The 18,035-nt window shown below is 60.5% G+C and overlaps 2 protein-coding genes across 2 annotated transcripts; one reads left to right on the top strand and one right to left on the bottom strand.

The window, feature by feature from the left end:
• Positions 1-4,575: 4,575 nt before the first annotated feature.
• On the top strand, positions 4,576-8,192 carry RPS19BP1 (ribosomal protein S19 binding protein 1). The gene is made up of 4 exons (XM_014858940.3): positions 4,576-4,849; positions 5,012-5,140; positions 7,199-7,296; positions 7,658-8,192. Exons 1-4 carry the CDS (start codon positions 4,798-4,800, stop codon positions 7,790-7,792), a joined length of 414 nt encoding a protein of 137 aa, XP_014714426.1. The 5' UTR covers positions 4,576-4,797; the 3' UTR covers positions 7,793-8,192.
• Positions 8,193-13,908: 5,716 nt separating this feature from the next.
• On the bottom strand, positions 13,909-16,077 carry ATF4 (activating transcription factor 4). Its single transcript, XM_044779510.2, has 3 exons — positions 15,526-16,077; positions 14,821-15,138; positions 13,909-14,728 (listed from the first exon to the last, which is right to left on the bottom strand). Exons 2-3 carry the CDS (start codon positions 15,044-15,046, stop codon positions 13,950-13,952), a joined length of 1,005 nt encoding a protein of 334 aa, XP_044635445.1. The 5' UTR covers positions 15,047-15,138; positions 15,526-16,077; the 3' UTR covers positions 13,909-13,949.
• Between the last annotated feature and the right edge of the window lie 1,958 nt (positions 16,078-18,035).

The raw sequence follows: 18,035 nt of genomic DNA on the forward strand, positions 1-18,035 counted from the left end.
CTTAAATCAGTCCTGCCAACAATTTTATCTTTTCAAACTGTTGAAAAGAAGCCACCCTTCTCTGCCTGGCCCTCCCAGATGGTCCTTCCTGAGGCCTATTTGTGGGGACCACCCTTAACCCCGCAAACCCTGGGGTCACAAACACAGGCCGTCAGGGGGCAGCAGAGGCTCACACTTGCTGAGAGTGTAACACAAATGTGTAAGCACCACCAGGCCCAGACAGAGGCCCTCGTTCACTCAAATCTGCTTTCCTGCATGCAGCCTGTCTCCTAGTGTGTGCCCAGCAGATGTCTGTTGAGTGAATATATGATTAAGGGCCAGGCCAAGTGCTCAGCACATTCCATGCAACCTCTCATTGCACCTTCCAACAGACCTGTGAGGGAGACACTGCCAGCCCCCACTAAACCCTCCACGAAGCTCAGAGAGGTGATATAACCTCCTCAGGTCACACAGCTGGTAAGTGGCAAAGGCTTCATTTAAATGTACACCTGCTGACTCCAGGCTCTTGAGCATCATTCTCTGTGGCCTCAAACTCCCCGTGTGCTGATCACAAGAGCATGGAGCTCCAGCGGCTACATACATGGCAGGTCACGCACACAGATGTGGGCACAGGTCCCACGGGCACACAGCTGGGCCACATGGCAATCATTTATTTACGAACATTCAGTGCTTACTCTGTGCACAGTGTGCTTTTCCAAGTGCTTTGCAGTCAATCCTCACGGCAACCCTAGGAGGTGGGGACTATTATTATAATCAACTCACAGATGAGGAAATCAGGCAAGAGAGGTTACGTGACTTACCCAAGGTCACACAGCTAGTGAATGAAAAAGCCAGAATTTGAACCTGCACAGAACCCATGCTCCCTCTAGACGTTGGGACCCAGGAGCCAGGGGCTCTGGGCACCCCTCCCCCCCCAGCCTTGGGAGGAGGGCTGGACAATATTTCTCAAAGCCCAGTTCACAGAGGAGGAAACAGGCCCAGAGAAGGAAGGCGGCTTGCTTTTGGGCACACAGCTGTGCAAGCCCAGTCTGTCGAACCCAGAGCCTCTGTGTGAGCCCCAGACCCCTGGGGATGCCCCCAGCCTGCCCATCTCCCATCTCCCATCTCCCACCGCCTTACAATCCCCTCCTCCATGCAGGAGGATGCTGGCCCAGGAAACTGAGGAGTGATTGCCTGGTGACAGTGTGGTCAGAAGGAAACAGACACGAAACACAGCATCACCTTTTAGAACAGAAAGCTCTAGAGACCCTGAGCAGGTTGGAGGAGAGGAGATGAGAGGGTGAGAGGAGCCCACTCCCCCATCAATAGTCAATTTAGAACCGGATGGTGCAGAAACGGATTTTCTCTTGAGCTTTCATATAAATGCACTTCAAAGCCACTGATGGCGGAGTCAGAGGTGAGCAGGAGAGAGGGAGAGAGGACTGAGCAGTAATGCAGAGCAGGGCGCAGAGAAGGGAGAGGTGCGGACACACGCAGACTCGCAACCCACAGTCGGAAAAGGCAACTGGAAATTCCATTTGGGTTTTCACTTTGAAGGTGGAGAGAGGCCAGGAGCTTAGGGGGCAGGGGCTGACTGAGGAAGAGATGGAAAGAGAGAGGACAGAAACACAGGAAGACAAGAGTCAGAGGTGGGGATAAGGAGATAAAGAGACCCAGAAAGAAAGGTGGAGAAAAGCAAAAATGACAAGATCCCAGGTGTTCCCCAAACGCACGAGTCAAAAAGGCCACACACACCCCCCCAGGCACACTCACACCCACACTTGCACATACTCGTGCGCATTCTTGCTCAGGACTCCAAGACCTGGGTTCTAGTCCTGACTCTGCTCTTGAAATGCTGTGGGACCTTGCAGAAGACCCTGCCTCCCTCTGAGCCCTGGGTGCCCCTGAGGCCTAGTGAGGTTGAGCTGGGGCCAGGAAGGCCAGGAAGGAGACAGGGATGAGGCATGCGGGCGACCAGGACTAGGACGGCAGAACCCTCACTGTGGTGTGGCTCCTGTATGGCCCAGGGCCCCAGCTAGCAGGCACCGAGGGCCCCCAGGAAGGGCTGCAGGCAGGCAGGGCCCCAGGCTGCACATCCACACGAGGAAACAGCTCAGAGCAGGAAGGCAGCTCTTCCCACGTCTTACAACCAGGACAGGAACCCACCTGTGAGGCTTGCTGACCGCCCTTCCCTAGGGAGAGGGGCAGAGCAGGAGGGCGCTGCCTCCCGGGCCTGAGCCATCGGGGCTCCAGGACAGGCCTGGCACCTCGTTCACCCAGAGTGGCAGTGGCCGTGTCTGTACCACGGGCCCTGAACAGTCGTGGACGCTGACCCACCCAGCCCTTGTGCTGGGTGCTTCTCTGGATCAAGCTCCTGCCGCCTCACAGCCACCTTATCAGGACGTTACTACAAAGCCCCATTTAACAGATGAGGAAACTGAGGCACTCTCTGTTAAGGCATTGGCTAAGGTCATACAGCCACCTGCAGCCTCCCCAGCAGTGAGTGTCCAGCTGTCATTTGCACACCCTTCCGGAAGGAGACCTCATCTCCCAGGGGGCAGCCCTGCCTGGTGCCTCTGCCTCAGTTTCCCCACCCACTCCTCCAGGCCAGGCCCACGAGGGGTGTCTAGCCCGGTCTTCGAAAGTCGCAGGGCAGGGACAGCAGGAAGCTGTGGCCGGCCCGGCCCGCAGTGCTGGCTGGAAAGGGCCAGCTGAGGTCGAGGGGCAGCCCGACCCCACACTCCTGCCGAGACAAGCCACCCTGGACGGCGGCGCGAGAACCCTGTCCTGCGGTGCCACCTCGTGGCCAAAGAGGCCGCCCGGCCCTTGCAGAGTCCGGCTGAGTGCAGGGCTGAGCTGGGGGCACGGCAGGAAGCCACCGGCCCCAGGAGCCCCTGTTCGCTGGGACACCGGAAAACGATGAGTTCTCCACTCCCGGGCCCCAGTGCTGACCACCCCAGCTCGGGAGGAATGAGGGGGGCGGTAGAGCTTGGTCCTGTGCCCTCCTGAGGGGCAGACTCACACATCTGGCGACCTCCTGGACATCTCTGCCCCACTCTTCACAGGCGTCCCAAACTCAACCGTTCATCCATCTAATTCGTGCATTTATGGAGCCCTTACTATATGCCGAGCCCTCACTGTTCCAGGTGCTACAGATGTAACAATGAACAAAACAAAGATCTCCGCCCTTGTGGAGCTTACAGTGGGACGTGCGGGGACAGACAATAAACAATAAACATAAGAAATAAGAAAACAATCTGGCTATTTTAGAAGCAGGAAAAAAGAGCATGTCTGACAACTCTCCGGGGCCCCCACAGCTCTTGGGGTAAGCTGGAGGAGTCTGACATCAACTAGACCATCCTGCCCTCAGGGATCCTCTGGGTAACTCCTGTCCCAGGGGACATGCCCTCACTATGGGGTCCTCCTGCCTAGGACTCTCCCCTCCCACGTGGTCAGCTCCTCTTCTCCTCCAGAAGCCTCCTGACTCCCACAGCTGGACAGGCCCCACTCAGTGCCACAGCACTGCTCTCCTGGGTGGATGGTGCAGGAGTGCAGCCCACCAACGCTCAGGGCAGGCTGTCCGCCTTGATTCCCGGCTCTGACACCACCTGTGTGACCTGGGCAGGTTCCTCGGCCTCTCTGTGCCTGTTTCCTCATCTGTAAAATGGGGAAAACAGTGGTTCCTGCCTCAGAGTGTGGGGGGTGGGAGGGGAGAGTAGTTAACAAATGCAAAACATCTACAACAGTGCCTTCACACAGTGTCTGTTATTATTAGCATCTATTTAAGTGTTTCTCTCCCTCCTGGAGCAGCCGATTGAGGCGAGACAGTGAGGTTCCTCCAGGAATGACCAGCTGAGTCATCTCCGTGTCACACTCACAGAGTCAGGTATAGAAAAGGCCCCCAGAACCTGTTTGCTCGGTGACTCAGGGCTTCCTCCTCACCCACTGCTCATTTATTGAGCATCTCTGTGCCACGGACGCGGCCAGGAGCTGCAGATGGGGCAGTGTACAGGGCAGTGTTCCTCCCGCTACAAGAAGGGTCATTTCTGGGCCGGAAGCTCTCAAACTTTTTGGTCTAAGAACCTCTTTACACTCTTTAAAAAATTCCGGAGCCCAAAGGGTTTTGTACATGTAAATATTTAATTGATATTTACATTAGAAACTAAAACTGAGAAATTTTTAAAATATTTATTAATGCATTTAAAATAATAACAAACCCATTGCATGTTAACATAAACAACACATTTTTATGAAAATAGTTGTATCTTCCAAAAGAAAAAACAAAATAGTGGGAAACCATTGACATTGTTTTGTATTTTTGCAAATGTCTTTAACGTCTGGCTTAATGGAAAACAGCTGGATCTCCTGCCGCACTCGATCTGTTGCTTTGGTTGAAGTATACGAAAAGAGATCAGACTCTACATTTTCCTCGCTCGTAAAAAGCGAGGAAGGTAACACTCGGCCCCTCCCCCGGCCCCGCCCCCGGCCCCGCCCACTACGGAGCGGCCAGTCCCGAGAGGCTGGACCAACCAGGCTGGGCCAGCAGTGGACGGCTTCCGGGAGAAGGCGTGGCCTTGCCCGCTAGCGGTTGGGATTGGACAACAAGTGCGTCCTTCTGTGCGTTTGCCCCGCCTCCAGATCCAGCCCCTTTTTCCTCACATTAGCCGACCGAAAAGCCTAACGCATGCGTCTTGAAGAAGGTGGGCACTTCCGCCCGCCCACTCCGGAACCTTCTGTTCCGGCTAGTGTTTCCGCGGAGACGACGCGGGAGGCCAAGGCGGAAGTAGCTTGGGCGTGTGGGCGGAGCTAAGCGCAGCCATGTCGGCGGCCCTGCTGCGGCGGGGCCTGGAGCTTCTGGGGGCGCCCGAGGGTGAGGAGGCCTGCCCGGGACGCCCAGCGCAGCCGGGAGGGCGGCGGGGATGGGGGCCGGGGCCCCAAGGGTGCGGGACGATCGCGGCCGGCCTCAGCCCGGGTGGGATGGGAGCCCCGAGCGCCCTCCGACCCCGGCCCGGTCCTCTCTCTTCCCCCGCAGCCCCCGGCGCCGCGCCCGGCCAGACCAAGCCCACTGGGCCTCCGGGCAAGCGGTCCCGGAAGGCGAAGGCGACCCAGGCCCAGAAACTGCGGAACTCAGCCAAGGGAAAGGTGCCCAAGTCCGCGCTGGGTGAGCCCGGGGAGGAGCTGGGCGTGCGGCCCCGGGGTGGTGGGCATCCTGGAGGAGGGGGCGCGGGAGGCCGGGCTGAAGCGGCCCCGGGCATTTCTGGAACGCCTCCGTGCGCCGGGCGCGGAGTGGGGCCTGGGAGAACGGGAGTGGCGGAGACACGCCGACCCTGATCCTCATCTGCCCTCCTGGAGTGGGGAGGAGCGTCGGAGTTTCCACATGAGCGTGTGGTTGCTGAGCGCGACGGGGCCGGGAAGGTAGACCGGTGCTCTGAGACGGCTGAGAGTGAAGGGCCCCATCGGACTTCTCTGAGGGCGCCACGTTGAAGCCCAGACCGCAGGACCTGTAGGGGCGAGCCAGGGGCAGGTACTCCAGAGAGACGACCCATGCAGAGTCGGAAAGAAGTTGTGGCCTTTGGAAATTTGAAAGAGAAGCCGGTACAGGTGACATAGCGAACAAGGGTCAGAGATGGAGCATTTAACAGACAGTTGACACTCTGCGTGCCCGGGGCTGTTCCAGGCCCTGTACAAATGTTCGCTCATTTAACTCTTCAGAGTATGCCCGCGAGGGCGGTACTGTCATCACCCCCATTTTACAGATGTAGAAACAGGCACCTGCCCCGCCGGTGCAGGTAGAAGCCAGGCAGTGTGTCTCAGAACCCTGCTCTTACCTGCTCCGTGCAGGTGGGAGGTGTGGTGGCCTGGGCAGAGGCCACGGTGCAGAGTTAGCAAGAGAATGTGCCGGGGAAGATGCAGTGAGAGGGAGAGTTGACTGTGAGGATGGAGGAGGAGGGAAATACCAGAATGGAGCCCCTTTTCTAGTAGAGCATCTTGGGGGTGAGGTGCCACTTAAGGAGGGGGGCAGGTGTGGACAGGATGGTGGGGTGTTTTGACATGTGGTAGGAGTTGGTGAGCTCCCAGTATGTCTTTGAGTCCCCAGGGCCAGGGGCATAAAATGCGTTCCAGTATCTGTTAAAAGAACTGTGAATTCTGAGAAGGAAACACAGCCTGAACGAAAGCGTGGAGGCAGGAAAGGGAGACACACGTGAGCATCAGTGATGTTGGTGTGAGGCAGGAGCATAGGATGCCAGACGTCGCCCCCATCCATCCCAGCCCTTGCCCCACCGCCCTGTGATGCTACGTAACTAATGAGTGAGGGAACTTGAGTCTGAGTGGCCAGTCTAGACGACACCTCTGGATGCCACCTTGGTCTGAGCTACATCATCTCTTGCCTGGATTATTGCAAAGCGTCCTACCTGGCCTCCCGTCTCCCACTCCCCCCACCCAGTAATCTCGCCCCCACTACAGCAGGCGAAGCAATCTTGTAAAATCATAAGTTGGCCCCGGCTCTCCTCTGCCCTGCGATCTCCAGTGCCTCCCATCGGAGTCAGTGAAACCCCAGTTCCTACAGTGCCTGGTGGTCTGCCCCTGTCAGCTTCAATCCCGACTGCTCTCCCCTCCCCACTCACTTTCTGTTCTTCAAACTTGTTAGTCACACTTCTGCTTCAGGACCTTTGCACTGGCTATTTCCTCTACCTAGAGTGCTCTTCCCCCAGATCTCCGTGTTCTCCCTCGAGTCTGCTCAAACATCGTTTTACTGAGGACTTCTCTGACCCTCCTACTTAGAATTGCAACCGTCTACTGCCGGCGTTCCCCATTTCTGTGTACTGTTCTGTTTTTCTCCATAGAATGTATTGCCCTCTAACATACGGTTAACCTTGTCTACCATCTCTCTCCCCCTGGAATCCAAGCTCCCTGTCTTTGCCTGCCTATTTCCTGCTGTGTGCTCCACACCCAGCACAGGGCCTGACACACAGGCAGCACTCAGAAGGATTTGTCCAGTAAGGCGCTTGAGCACCTGGGAGCCGAGGGGGCTTTCAGCGGGATCTGTGTGGAGGGTGGATTTGACAGACAGGAGCCCTGCTGTCACAGTAATCCAGAGACGGGATGACGGGCCTTTGGCGGGGCCGCGGGGTGCGGGTGGAGTAGGGAGGTGGAGGAGGGGACCCAGCAGCCTTCCAGGGAGGGAGCGAAATGATGCCACCCTGCCTGTTGTCCACAGCCGAGTTCCAGAAGCGAGAGCGTCGAGGCTACCTGGGGGTGAACCTGAAGTTTATGACCAGTGCCAGAAGTGCCGTGGCGGAGTCCGTCACCCAGCAGGTTTGTCGGCGCTGGGAACTGGGGCTGCTCCTGGGATCCATGAGGGTCCGAGCCCTGAGACTTAGCGTGGAGGTTGAGCCACCACCAGGCTTCTCAGAGCTGGACCACATTGCTGTGCTGGGAGGGCTGAGAGCCGAGCAGGGAAGGTGGGAGGCTGGACCTGGCCTGGTCCCCTGTGACCCTCGTGGGCCTCATGTTGCCCCTCTGTACATGGAGACAATGTGCCCTGCCCCCAGGAGGGTGTGAGGGCCAGGTGGGAGGGCAGCACTGGGTCAGCTGTGCCAGGCTGTGCGGCTCCAAGAGGAAGTCCCTCATCTGCCTGGAGTTACCACCCGGGATCCTGACTCTGCTACACCCCCAGATTGTGCGTCAGAACCGGGGCCGAAAAGCCTGTGACCGGCCTGTGGCCAAGACGAAGAAGAAGAAGAAGGCCGAGGGCCCCGTGTTCACCGAGGAAGACTTCCAGAAGTTCCAGCAGGAGTACTTCGGCAGCTAGGCTCCTGGGGGGCGGCGCAGTGGGCGAGGCGCTCATGCCCAGCCGCCGCCTCTGACCTCACAGCCTCTGCTGGCCCCAGGCCCCCACTGTGGACGGTGCAGCCAGCAGACAGCAACCCACGGCCAGCCCAGCTCAAGGAAGCCCCAGAGCTGGAGCCAGGCGGGGCTGCAGTGGAGCTGGAAGCCTGGGGAGGGTTTACATTCAGACTGGAGCTCACATCTGCAGGCTGGGGAGGAGGCCCTGCCAGAAAGGAACATTTCTGACTCTGCTTTGGCCCAGGTAAGGCCTCCAGGCTGTGTGCTATGGAAAGGCCAGTTACTGGGCGCTCCAGGAGTAGGAGGAGGGTCCTGGATAGGCCAACAGGTTCTAATAAATGCACCAGAGAGAGAGGCTAATGTGACGTATGGGGTGTCTCCCATCTCCTCTGGCACCAGGAGCCCGCCCTCCTTTCCCCCGTCTCCCTGTGGCTCCTGGTCAGACATCCTCCAGTCCAGCCCCAGTGCAGGTGGCCCGAAGAGCAGTTCACACAGCATCTGCCAACGTACTCCGGACGGGCCTCCTGCCCTGGAGGGGGCAGCCACTGCTGAGGAAGTAGCCCTTGAGGCAAAAATAGCTGCTGGGGGCTTCGTCCTGGGAAGGCGGCACCAGGGTCTGGGGAGGGGGACGGCTTTGGCCTCAAAGCCAGCGGTCAAGGCCACCTTTCTTTTTCTTTTATCTCTGTCACGTGAGGTGGGGAAGTAGAGGAAGTGATCTCAAGAACAGGATTTCACACTCAGGTCTGTGCTGGAGGAGCAGGGTGGGGCTGGGGCCAGGGCCACCTCCAGCAGCGCAGTGCCAGGGCCACGGTGGAAGGCACGAGCGGGTGATGCTTTAGACCAGCCCAGCCTTCGGTGTGGAGGAGACCAGGAGTCCTAGAGAATCTAGAGGCTCCGGAGTGCCTTCTGTGGGGCGGGGCTGGGGGCGGGCATCACGGGGAAAAGGCCCTGGACACCTTCAGGCAGCTCCATGTGTCTCCTGAGCCCCTCGCTTTCCCTCCCCCCATCTGAGGGGCTCCTTAGGTGGTGGCATTTTCTGGTGGAGGACTTCTTGAGGGTCCCCTGTGGCTGGGCAGCTGGGGAGTGAGAATCTGCCAGACCCACGATGGGTTCGCCTGCAGCCCCAGCTGCCCAGGGGTCTGCTGCCGGTTATTAACAGCTTTCCTCCCCACGTGGGGACTGAGGCCGAGCTGGAGGCGGCTGTCTGCAGGTGGCCTCCACCTGAGCCGCAGGAAGCAGCCCGTCCGTCCAGGTGGTCAGGCTTGGGCGGAGAGGAGGGGCTGTGGCTCCAAACGGTCCTGACCCGCCTTCCTCAAGGGCGGGAACGGTGGAGGCTGGTCCTCCTCAGAGTCTCCACACTCCTCCTCACCTACCACGCTTTAACGACCCCAGTGGGGAGGACTCGATATCCTTGGAGACTCACGCCCTTCTTTCAGCAGCTTAGCAAGCAGCTGGCTCAGCCGCTCCCTCGGAGTTTGCTTCTGAGAACAGCCTGACCAGCCACTGAGCTCCAGAGCCCCTTTCCAGCAAGTTCCACAGTCACCTTCATGTTCCCTGCCTCCTCCCAGGTGTCGAGTGACAAGGTGGCCTCCCAAGGAGGATGAGAGCAGGGCCTCTGCTGCTTCTCTGCTTGTGAGTTTTAAAGTCAATCTTAGGTTACATTCATGCCACGGAGCACTAGTGGGGCACGTCCATGGCACCTTGGTGTGACTCACGTTTGTGTTCACCCCTGAGAGTCTGGGCCAGGAGGCTGGGGTGGGGCTCAGGCTCTGTATGAACAGTCACCCTGGACGGTTCCGGTGCGGGTGGTTAGAGGGCGGCAGGGCCCAGGGGAGGCTGCTGCAGGCCCTGCAGGAGGGAGCTGTGTGACCATGGGCGGACATGCAGAAGTTGGGGGTGGGGGGTGCTCACCATGATGACCATGAGCCCCAGGATCTGTGACTGACAGATGTTCTGGGAAAGGGACAGGGCCCAAATGTGAGGACACTGAGTTGCCAGAATCACACCGTGGCTAAAGACGCGGAAGGAGGCGGCTGTCCACGGCTGAGACAGGAGTGGGTGTAAAGCGCCTGGAAGCGGTTGTCTCGGTGGTTTTGGGTGGCTGACAGGTTGGGGGCAGGCAGGCTGAGTATGTCAGAGGAACCCACACGGTGACCACAGGAGGGCCCCGGTCTCAGCTTCCTGTGGCTCCACAGTGACGGGCTGTCGAGCCATCCCCACTCCCTGTCCTCTGACTGGAAGGGTTGGACAAGGAGCTGGGCAGGAGTGTGCCAGGACTGCCACATGGGACCTCACTGGGCCCAGCTACAGGCCCCCACCAGGCCCGCCCAGAGCTCAAGTGTCCACAGGAGCTGGGTGGGCGGGCAGGTCCCCAGTCTCCAGCAGAGCTGGGGTCGGAGCCGTCACGGCGTGTGCCCATCCACTCCCACCTCCCAGTGTGCCTGGGCTGGCTGGCTTGGGCTGCTCTCCCCATCCTCTCCATGTCCACAACTTTCCCCACCCTCCAAAGCTCAGCTCAGGTGCCCTTTCCTCCAGCAGCCTGCTGTGACCCCCTCCACGGTGGATGCCTAGCCTCGGACAGTCCTGACTCCTGGAGCTCTCGCTTTCCCCTTGGTCTGAGCTCTACCTGCTGTGCCTCCAGTGGACTGTGAGCGCCCTCCTCGCCCCATGTGGTCCCTGACACGGGTGCTGGCACTCGGGTGCCTCTGCAGGGACTTTCAGCTGGACCCTCTCCTGGTTCCCGGTCTCTGTGTCCACTGCCTTCTCGCCATCCCCCCTGCGTGTCTAAGAGACACCTCCAACCCCCCCGTGATGACTGAGCCCACCCTCTGCCAGCATCAAAACACTTAAATAAAACCCTGCTCCTCCCCTGGTTTCCCACCTCAGGAAACAGAAACTACGTCCTGCCACTCGCTAGGGCATCATTTCTGTCGCCTCTCATCTGGGCCTGACTTGCTTGACCTTGGAATACATCCAGGCCTTGCCCAGCTCCCCTCCCTGCCCGCACCGACCCCAGCCCAGTCCACGCCTGGAGGACTGCGGAGGCCCCTGCCATTCACAGGCTGCCAGAGGGATCCTCCTCAAATGGAAACCAGTGTCGCTCTTGCTCCAGGGGCTCCCCGGCTCTGGGAGGAGACTCAAGCCTTATCAGGGCTGCAAGGCCCTGGGTGCTCGTTCCTTGCCCCTAACTCTCCTCCCCCTGGCTGGGCTCCTTCCCTCACTTCCTGCCCCCCTTATCTGGGGGAGGGGGGCTCCCTAAATCCCCACCTTAAGGAGGAAATCCTCCATCCCAGCCCTCTGCATGCCGTTCCCGCTGCTCCCTCACGTCGGATGTCGTCTTTTTCTTGCCAGTCTCCCTTGCCAGATTGAGGGCAGAGACTCCTGTGTTTTGCTCACCGCTGAATCCCCAGCCCCCAGAAGAGTGTCTAGCACACAGTGGGTGCCCATGAATAGTTGTAGAGGAACGGGAAGGCCATTTCCTCAGCTCCAGGACCTGCAGCCTCATCCTAGAGACAAAACAGGCGGGAAATGCCAGGAGCTGGGCAGCCCCAGCCTCCAGGTGCAGGCAGCGGAGGGCTTGGCTCTGAACGGGAGCCCCCCACCCCAGCTGGAGTGGAGCCCAGTCCTGCCTCTGCGTTCATCGGCTGGGGCTGGGGCTGGTTGAGGCCTTGCAGAAGCCACCAACGGCCACGTGCAGAGGGGCTGGCCCTCGGCCTCCCTCCCCGCCCATCACCACTCACTCTGTGCTGGGCATGGCCTGTGTCGAGGCTGCTGTCATTGCTCTACCAGCCGCCCTGAGCCAGCACTCACCCCCAGACTTGCATCAGTGAAGAGGAGACTCCTCGGCTCCTCACAGCTCCTCTGAGGCTCTGAGCGACACCTGGTACGCACTCAGAGCTGTGCCTCAGACCTCAGTAAATGGGAGCTAGAAGTACTATCATTTGTCAGGCACTGCTGCAGGTCCTGGCAATGTGGGAAGGAACAAGCCATCACAGGGCTTGCTTCATTGTAGTTGGGGAAGGGGAAATGGATAAATGTGTACAACTCAGTCAACTAGAGAAAAAGTTATGGGAAAAAATAAAACAGGGTAAAGCAGAGGGGCTGGGATATTAGCAGAGTCATCTTGGAAGGCCTCCGGGGTGAGACCTGTGTGAAGAGAGGGAGGCAGCTGTGGGAAATCTCACAGGCAGAGGGAACAGCAAGTGCAAAGGCCCTGAGGCAGGAATGAGGTTGGCAGAGAAGTGCAGGAAGGCCATTATGGCTGGAGCACAGTGGGAGGAGAGCGGAAGCCAAATGTGGTCTGTGGTCTGAGCCTACAGGCTCTGCTGGGACCTGTGCCCCATGTCCCCTCCCTGCCTTTTCATCTGGGGAGGCCTTAGCTGCAGGGCCTGCAAAGGGGCACAGCCCAGTATCCTGGCTTCAGGCCCCGGGCCTGCACTGCCCCCTAGGCACCCAGAGAAGAGGTTTTCCATCTGCCAAATGGAGGAGTGGGCCACTGTCTCTAAGGGCCGCCCACACGGGTGCTGATGACTGCTGGGGACCTCATCAAGGTGATGGGTCACTGCCAGGGCTGCTGTCTCTCGCTTTTCAGCAGAGTCCCCCTCTTGCCGCTACTGCACATGCCCCAGGCTCAGGCAGCTGCCGCATTGAGCAAAGCAGATGACACTGGCTGGGGGACAGACGGAAGCAGCATGTCTGGTCGTTTTTACTTCGTATCTCGAAAACAGATCTAGTCACAAACGCAAGTGGGGCACAGAGCAGGGATCACAGATGGCGGCTGTGCTCACGAGGGGGCCTTTGGCCGTGGCCTGACTCCCCGCCCTCCTCCAGCCCCTCACCACACCCACCAGTCCTGATCCGTGAGCACGGATATTCTCTCGAGGAAACGTCCACACTCTAGTGACCTGCCACACACCAGCCGAGCACCCGCGCTGCCTCCTCTGGACCCCCTCCAGCCGCGCCCGTGAATTCCGGGGCCACACGCACTCAGCGTGCGTCCGAGTCAGCCGGGCGGGGCTCCAATCTGCCACCTGCCAGCCGGACAAGTCACTCCAGGCCTCCGAGCCCGCCTCCTCCGTAAAGCAGGGAGACGATCCCTGTAAGAACGTTTAGACTAGAACTTACTCTTCATGCTATCAACGCACGTGGCTAAGGTGATGCTGTTTTTTCACCCCGTACTTAGCTGACCGCAGTCAAGCCGCTCAGATGGGGGCCAGGGTGAGCGCCCGCCTTCCCTCAGAGAAGGTGCGGAGAGAGGCCCACGGCCCTGTGGGGAATCCTAGTCTCAAGGCAGGAAAGAGCCCCGGACACCAGGTCCCCTCCGGCGCCTCGGGGCAGTGCTCCCGGGGGTCCCCGCTGGCTGTCCCGACAGGGCTGGCTCTGCAGCGTCATTCCACGCCGGGCATCGGGGAGCAAGTCAGGAACACGCGGCCCACCTTGCAGCCCTCGCAGCCCGCCTGTTTCCCAGGATCTCCGGGGGCGAAGCGGACCAGCACCCAGACTCTGGAGGCATAGCCTTGGGTTCACAGCGGCCCCCCGCGTGCCCTTCTGGAAGACGAGCTGAGCACACGGCCCGGCGCGTCAGAGCCCGTCGTCCCAGCGTGGCTGGGGCGGCCACCTCTCCGTTCCGCAACGACTGGACAGCAGACGGGCGGGAACCGGGGACCTGCTCTGGCTCCGCTCGCTTCGTTGACACCCGGAAAAGAAGGCGGTCTCAGCCCGCAGAGAAGCCGAGTCAGGCGGCAGGGAGCCGGGACCTTGCGCTGCCCGAGCCTCGCGGTGTCGGAGCGGGAGGTGGAGCCCCCGTCTCGGCAAAGGCCCCACAGCACGGTCCACACCCGGGGAGCTAATCTGCGCGCGGGGCTCGGGGCTGCGCGGCCTTATCTGAGGAGCCCGGCGCGCGGGCACGGCGCCACGAGGGGAGCGCCGCCCCCCACCCCGCCCCGGGCTCTAATCTCGTCCCCGCTGGTCCCGACCGCCGCCCCGAGAGCTAAGAAACCCCACCCTGCGCTCTGATTACTTGTCGAGCGCCCCCTGCGTCCCCAGCCCCGCCGAGCGCACACACAGCCAACCACACCACGCTCCCTACAAAATAATTTATTCCCCGCCAGCGCCCGCGGCCCCTATGGGGCCCTCCGGCGGCCCCGCGCCCGGCGGACCTCCTCGATCAGATCCTTCAGGTACTGGATCTCCTTGGCCAGCGCGTCCGCGCGCTCCTTCAGCGCCTCGTTCTTCTGCTCCAGCTCCTTGCACTCGCCGGTGAGCGCCTCCTGCTCCGCCCTCTTCTTCTGCCGGTACCTGGTGGCGGCCGTCTTGTTCTGCTCCATTTTCTTCAGCTTCTTATCCAGCTTCTCGCCCTTGACCTTCGCGGCCACCGCCTTCTCCGCGGGGGGGTCGTAGGGCTTGGGGCGGGCGGAGGCGCGGCCGGCGCCCGGGGAGCCCGAGGCGGAGGTGCTGCGCTGGGGGGAGCCCGGGGAGGAGCCGGGGCTCATGCAGACGCCGCTGTCGCTGTCCGAGGAGTCGTCCTCCTCCTTCACGCTCGCGGAGGGGCAGGCCGCCGGCTCCGCCCTCCGGTCCCCCTCGATGTCCACTTCGCTGCCCAGCTCCAGGCTGAAGGAATGCTCCTGGGCGAAGGGCACGGCCCCCGGGGAGAGAGCGAGGGGCTGCAGGAAGGTCAGGGGGGCCACCGGCTCGACCCCAGGGACGCTCTCCGGGAGGGGGCCAATCGGGCTCGCGGCCGGAGGGGGGTCCTGATCCGACTCCTGGACGAGAGAGTCGAAAGGATCGCACGTGCCGTCCAGCGTGGCCAAGAACTCGTCATCGAAACCCAGCAGAGCGTCCAGGTCGAACTCCTTCAGGTCCACCTTCTCCACCATCCAGTCGGTCCCGGAGAAAGCATCCTCTGCAAGACCAAGCGCGGGCGGCCCCACCGAGTCAGCGCCCCGCGGCGCCGCAGCCCCACCCCCGCCGGCCCCGCGCGCGGGCCCCACTCACCCCGGCCGACGTCGGGCGCGCCCACCAGCCCGTCCACCAGCAGCCACTCGGAGGAGCCCGCCTTCGCCTTGTCGCCGGGGAACCCATGAGGTTCGGAGTGCCTGGCCACCTCCAGGTAGTCGTCGAGGAGGCCGAAACCTTCTTCAGCCCCCAAAGCCGACGGGTCGAAGAGGGACATCCAGTCCCCCCCGAACGCCGCGCTGCTCAGGAAGCTCGTGTCGGCCATGTTTCGGGGCTTCGCAGGAATCGAGGAACGAGCGGGACTCGAAGGTGTCTCTGTCGCTTACAGCAACGCTGCTGCTGGAGGCCGGGAAGGACCTGCGCGGGAGCCGGGGCCCGTCACAGCCCGGCCGCCCACCCGGGACGCGGCAGGGCCACATCGCGTCCCCCCGGCCCGGCCTCACAACATGGACGCCTCGGAGGCTCGGCCGCTGCCCGCCGGCCGCCAGGGGAGGGTGTGGCCCCCGGGCCCCGCCCGCCCGTGACTCACGCCGCCGCCATCTTGGCTCCCGCCACGTTAGCCGGGCGCGGGCGGGACCCGAGCGGGATCGGGGCCGCCCGCCCAGAGCCTCCCGCAGCGGCGCCGGGCCACCCCAACAGGGCCACGCGTCCCGGGCGCTCATAAAACCGCCGCCCTCCGCGACGCCGCCCGGCCACGGGCCGCGCCCAAGCCGCCGGAAGGCCCCTCCGCCCCGGGGGACTTACGCCATGGCTGAAGCCGTTGGGGTGCCGCTGCAGCCTGGTGCTGCTGCCGCCGTTGCAAAGGCCAATGCTGCCGCAGGCACTGCTGCCTCTAATACGCCATGGCGGCCGCGGACGCGCGGGAGCGGAGGAGGGAAACGCCGCGCTCGCAGGAAGTTTTACATCTAGAGAAAGAGAAATGGCGGCGGCTGGCCGGCTGCGGGCCCTTTATAGACTCGCTCTTCGCGAGCTTGCATGGCAGAGTGTATCCTTCCGCGTGATCACGTGACCTCGCCTCCCACCCACTCCTTTTCATCTACCGAAGCCCCCACTGTTTCCAGCCCTCGACTTTTATGATCATGGCATGGCTGTGAAGAGAAAGTGAGCTCTTCTCAAGCTTTCAAGAAAGGAAAAGGCGCACTACTTTACAAGCCTTCTAAGATCAAAGCGTCTCCCTTCCCCCTGCCGCCGCGGCGCGCGGAGGGATCCTGCAGACGCGTCTCGTTTCCGGTTTAGCTCAGGGGGCGGGCGGACGGAGGGGGAAATGGCTTTCCTCCCAAAGAAGGTTTTTATTGTGAAGTCTGAGGCCTCCTGGTTATCGCGCGAGATGCTGGCGGAGAGCGCGCGTCGAGCTGATTGGTCAGGCGTGGTGAGTCATATATACCTCGAGCCCCTATTGGCTCAGGCTCCGAGGTGGGCGGGCTGCTCGGTGAGAGGCCGGGGTCTGAGCAGCCAGGGGCGGAGCAGCAGGTGTGGTGCCCGCTGCCAGGGTCTGTCGTCTGCCGGCACTTCTCGGTCACTCCTTTCTGCAGTGGCCTCTTTGGCTCGGCCCCCCCCCCACCCGTAGTCAGCCATGATTGCGCCGGCTCTTGCCCCGGGCATTTCTTGCCCAGTGCGTCCGAAACAGCGGCGCCAAGCCTCGGTCCTTGCGATCCCTTCCCGTCGCCCCCGTTGAGCTCCGAACTTGCGACCAGGTTCAGGCCCGAAGGGGAAACTGGGCAAAAAAGGCCATTTCGTGTGTGTTTTCACCACCGGCAAGCCCTTCAGTCGCTGAAAGCGGGGACTGCGGGCCTCGTCACCCCGACTCGGGCGAGTGGAAGACGCCTGAGCCTGCAGCCCGGCCTGCAGTATCTGTACACATCCCTCCTGATCCAGTGCGAGCCTGCCGGCCTGTTAAAGTGTCGTTAGAAAGAGACGGCGGCCCAAGATGGCGCCGCCCGTGCCCAGCCCGCGTCACCGAGCCGAGGCTGACGCTTGACCCAATTGCATTTTCCGCCTCTCCCGGGAACGTGACCCTCCGACCCCCCCGCCGCCCGTCGGGAAGTTCCCTCGGCGATGGTCCACCTGGGAGACCTCGGCCGCCCCCGAGGAAGTGACCTTTCTGAAACTAGAACCCTGTGCTGGTACCGTGCTTGTCCCGCCGCCCTCGGCTCTCGTGACTCCTTTCTGTCTGGCAGATGGGATGCTGCCCAGTTCATGCGTCGTTCGATAGTCATTCAGATCTTTAAATTTACTCGGTGAAACTTTGTTTTTTATCAGTAGGCAACGTGTCACAGGAAATTGTTTTGGTTTATGTAGATTCAGTTCCCCTAAGGACCTGGGGAGAGTTTCTCAACTGGTTTCTCTCTAGGGTAGTTTCCGTGAACGTCCGAGTCTGACCCAGCACAGCCGCTTCCCGGCACGCCCTCCTCAGCGCCCCGTGAGCAGCTCGAGGACCCGCGCCCAACCCCAGGGGTGCGTGTTTGGAGCCGGACTCCGGGTCGGGGCCAGCACCTTGCTCTCCCTGCTGGGGATCTGTTCAGAGCACCGAGAAAGCTCTTCACCATCCTCCAGTCTCCTCCAGTCAGGCCCTGTAGGGGCAGAAACCTGGAGTTTCTGCCTTCTTTTCAGTGGGCCATACAAATATTATTTCCATGAGGACTGTGATGTTGAAAAATTTGGAAGGCACCATTCTAGGTAACAATAGACCATTCCTTGGCTTGATTCAGTCTAGCCCAGCAATATCTTTATAATGGTAAACCGAGGACTAATGGGATGAGGTGTCTTGCCCAAAATCACATAGCTCCCCGTGAAGAGAGTATGGGGTAGGGGTTAGAAGACAGATTTTAGGAGCAAACCCAAAAGAATCCTGGCTCTTCCATTTATTAGCTGAGACATTTTAGTTAAGTGACTTATGTTCGCTGAGCCTCAGTTTCCTCATCTGTAAAATGAGGCTGATGATGAGTATCCTTATCCTTAAAAAGAGGTAAGATCATATATGTAAAGCACTGAGCAAAAAGGGCCTGGTACCTGATGAGTGCTCAATAAATGGTTGCTATTATTACTATTATTAAAACTCAGGTCTTCTGACCCTGACCTCCCTATCTCCACTATATCATCCTGCTTCCTCAGAAGACTCCTATTATTTACTGAGATGAAACCAACTATAAATAACTGGTATATGCAAAGCACAGTGGGTGCCGAGACAAGAGTGGTTTTTCTTTCCCCTTGGGGGAATCACAAGTGTGGAGATATACAGAAGTTCTCTCGTCTTT

The sequence above is a fragment of the Equus asinus genome, chromosome 4 (genome assembly GCF_041296235.1).
Source record: "Equus asinus isolate D_3611 breed Donkey chromosome 4, EquAss-T2T_v2, whole genome shotgun sequence".
NCBI lineage: Eukaryota > Metazoa > Chordata > Mammalia > Perissodactyla > Equidae > Equus > Equus asinus.

What these genes read in the sequence shown, in the direction of transcription:
- ATF4 (XM_044779510.2), bottom strand. Translation starts at nt 15,046, where the DNA reads ATGGCCGACACGAGCTTCCTGAGCAGCGCGGCGTTCGGGGGGGACTGG. An exon ending in CGCGCCCGACGTCGGCCGGG is followed by an intron (nt 14,729 to 14,820) that starts GTGAGTGGGGCC and finishes TTGGTCTTGCAG; the next exon opens with AGGATGCTTTCTCCGGGACC.
- RPS19BP1 (XM_014858940.3), top strand. Translation starts at nt 4,798, where the DNA reads ATGTCGGCGGCCCTGCTGCGGCGGGGCCTGGAGCTTCTGGGGGCGCCC. An exon ending in GGTGCCCAAGTCCGCGCTGG is followed by an intron (nt 5,141 to 7,198) that starts GTGAGCCCGGGG and finishes TGTTGTCCACAG; the next exon opens with CCGAGTTCCAGAAGCGAGAG. An exon ending in CGGAGTCCGTCACCCAGCAG is followed by an intron (nt 7,297 to 7,657) that starts GTTTGTCGGCGC and finishes CTACACCCCCAG; the next exon opens with ATTGTGCGTCAGAACCGGGG.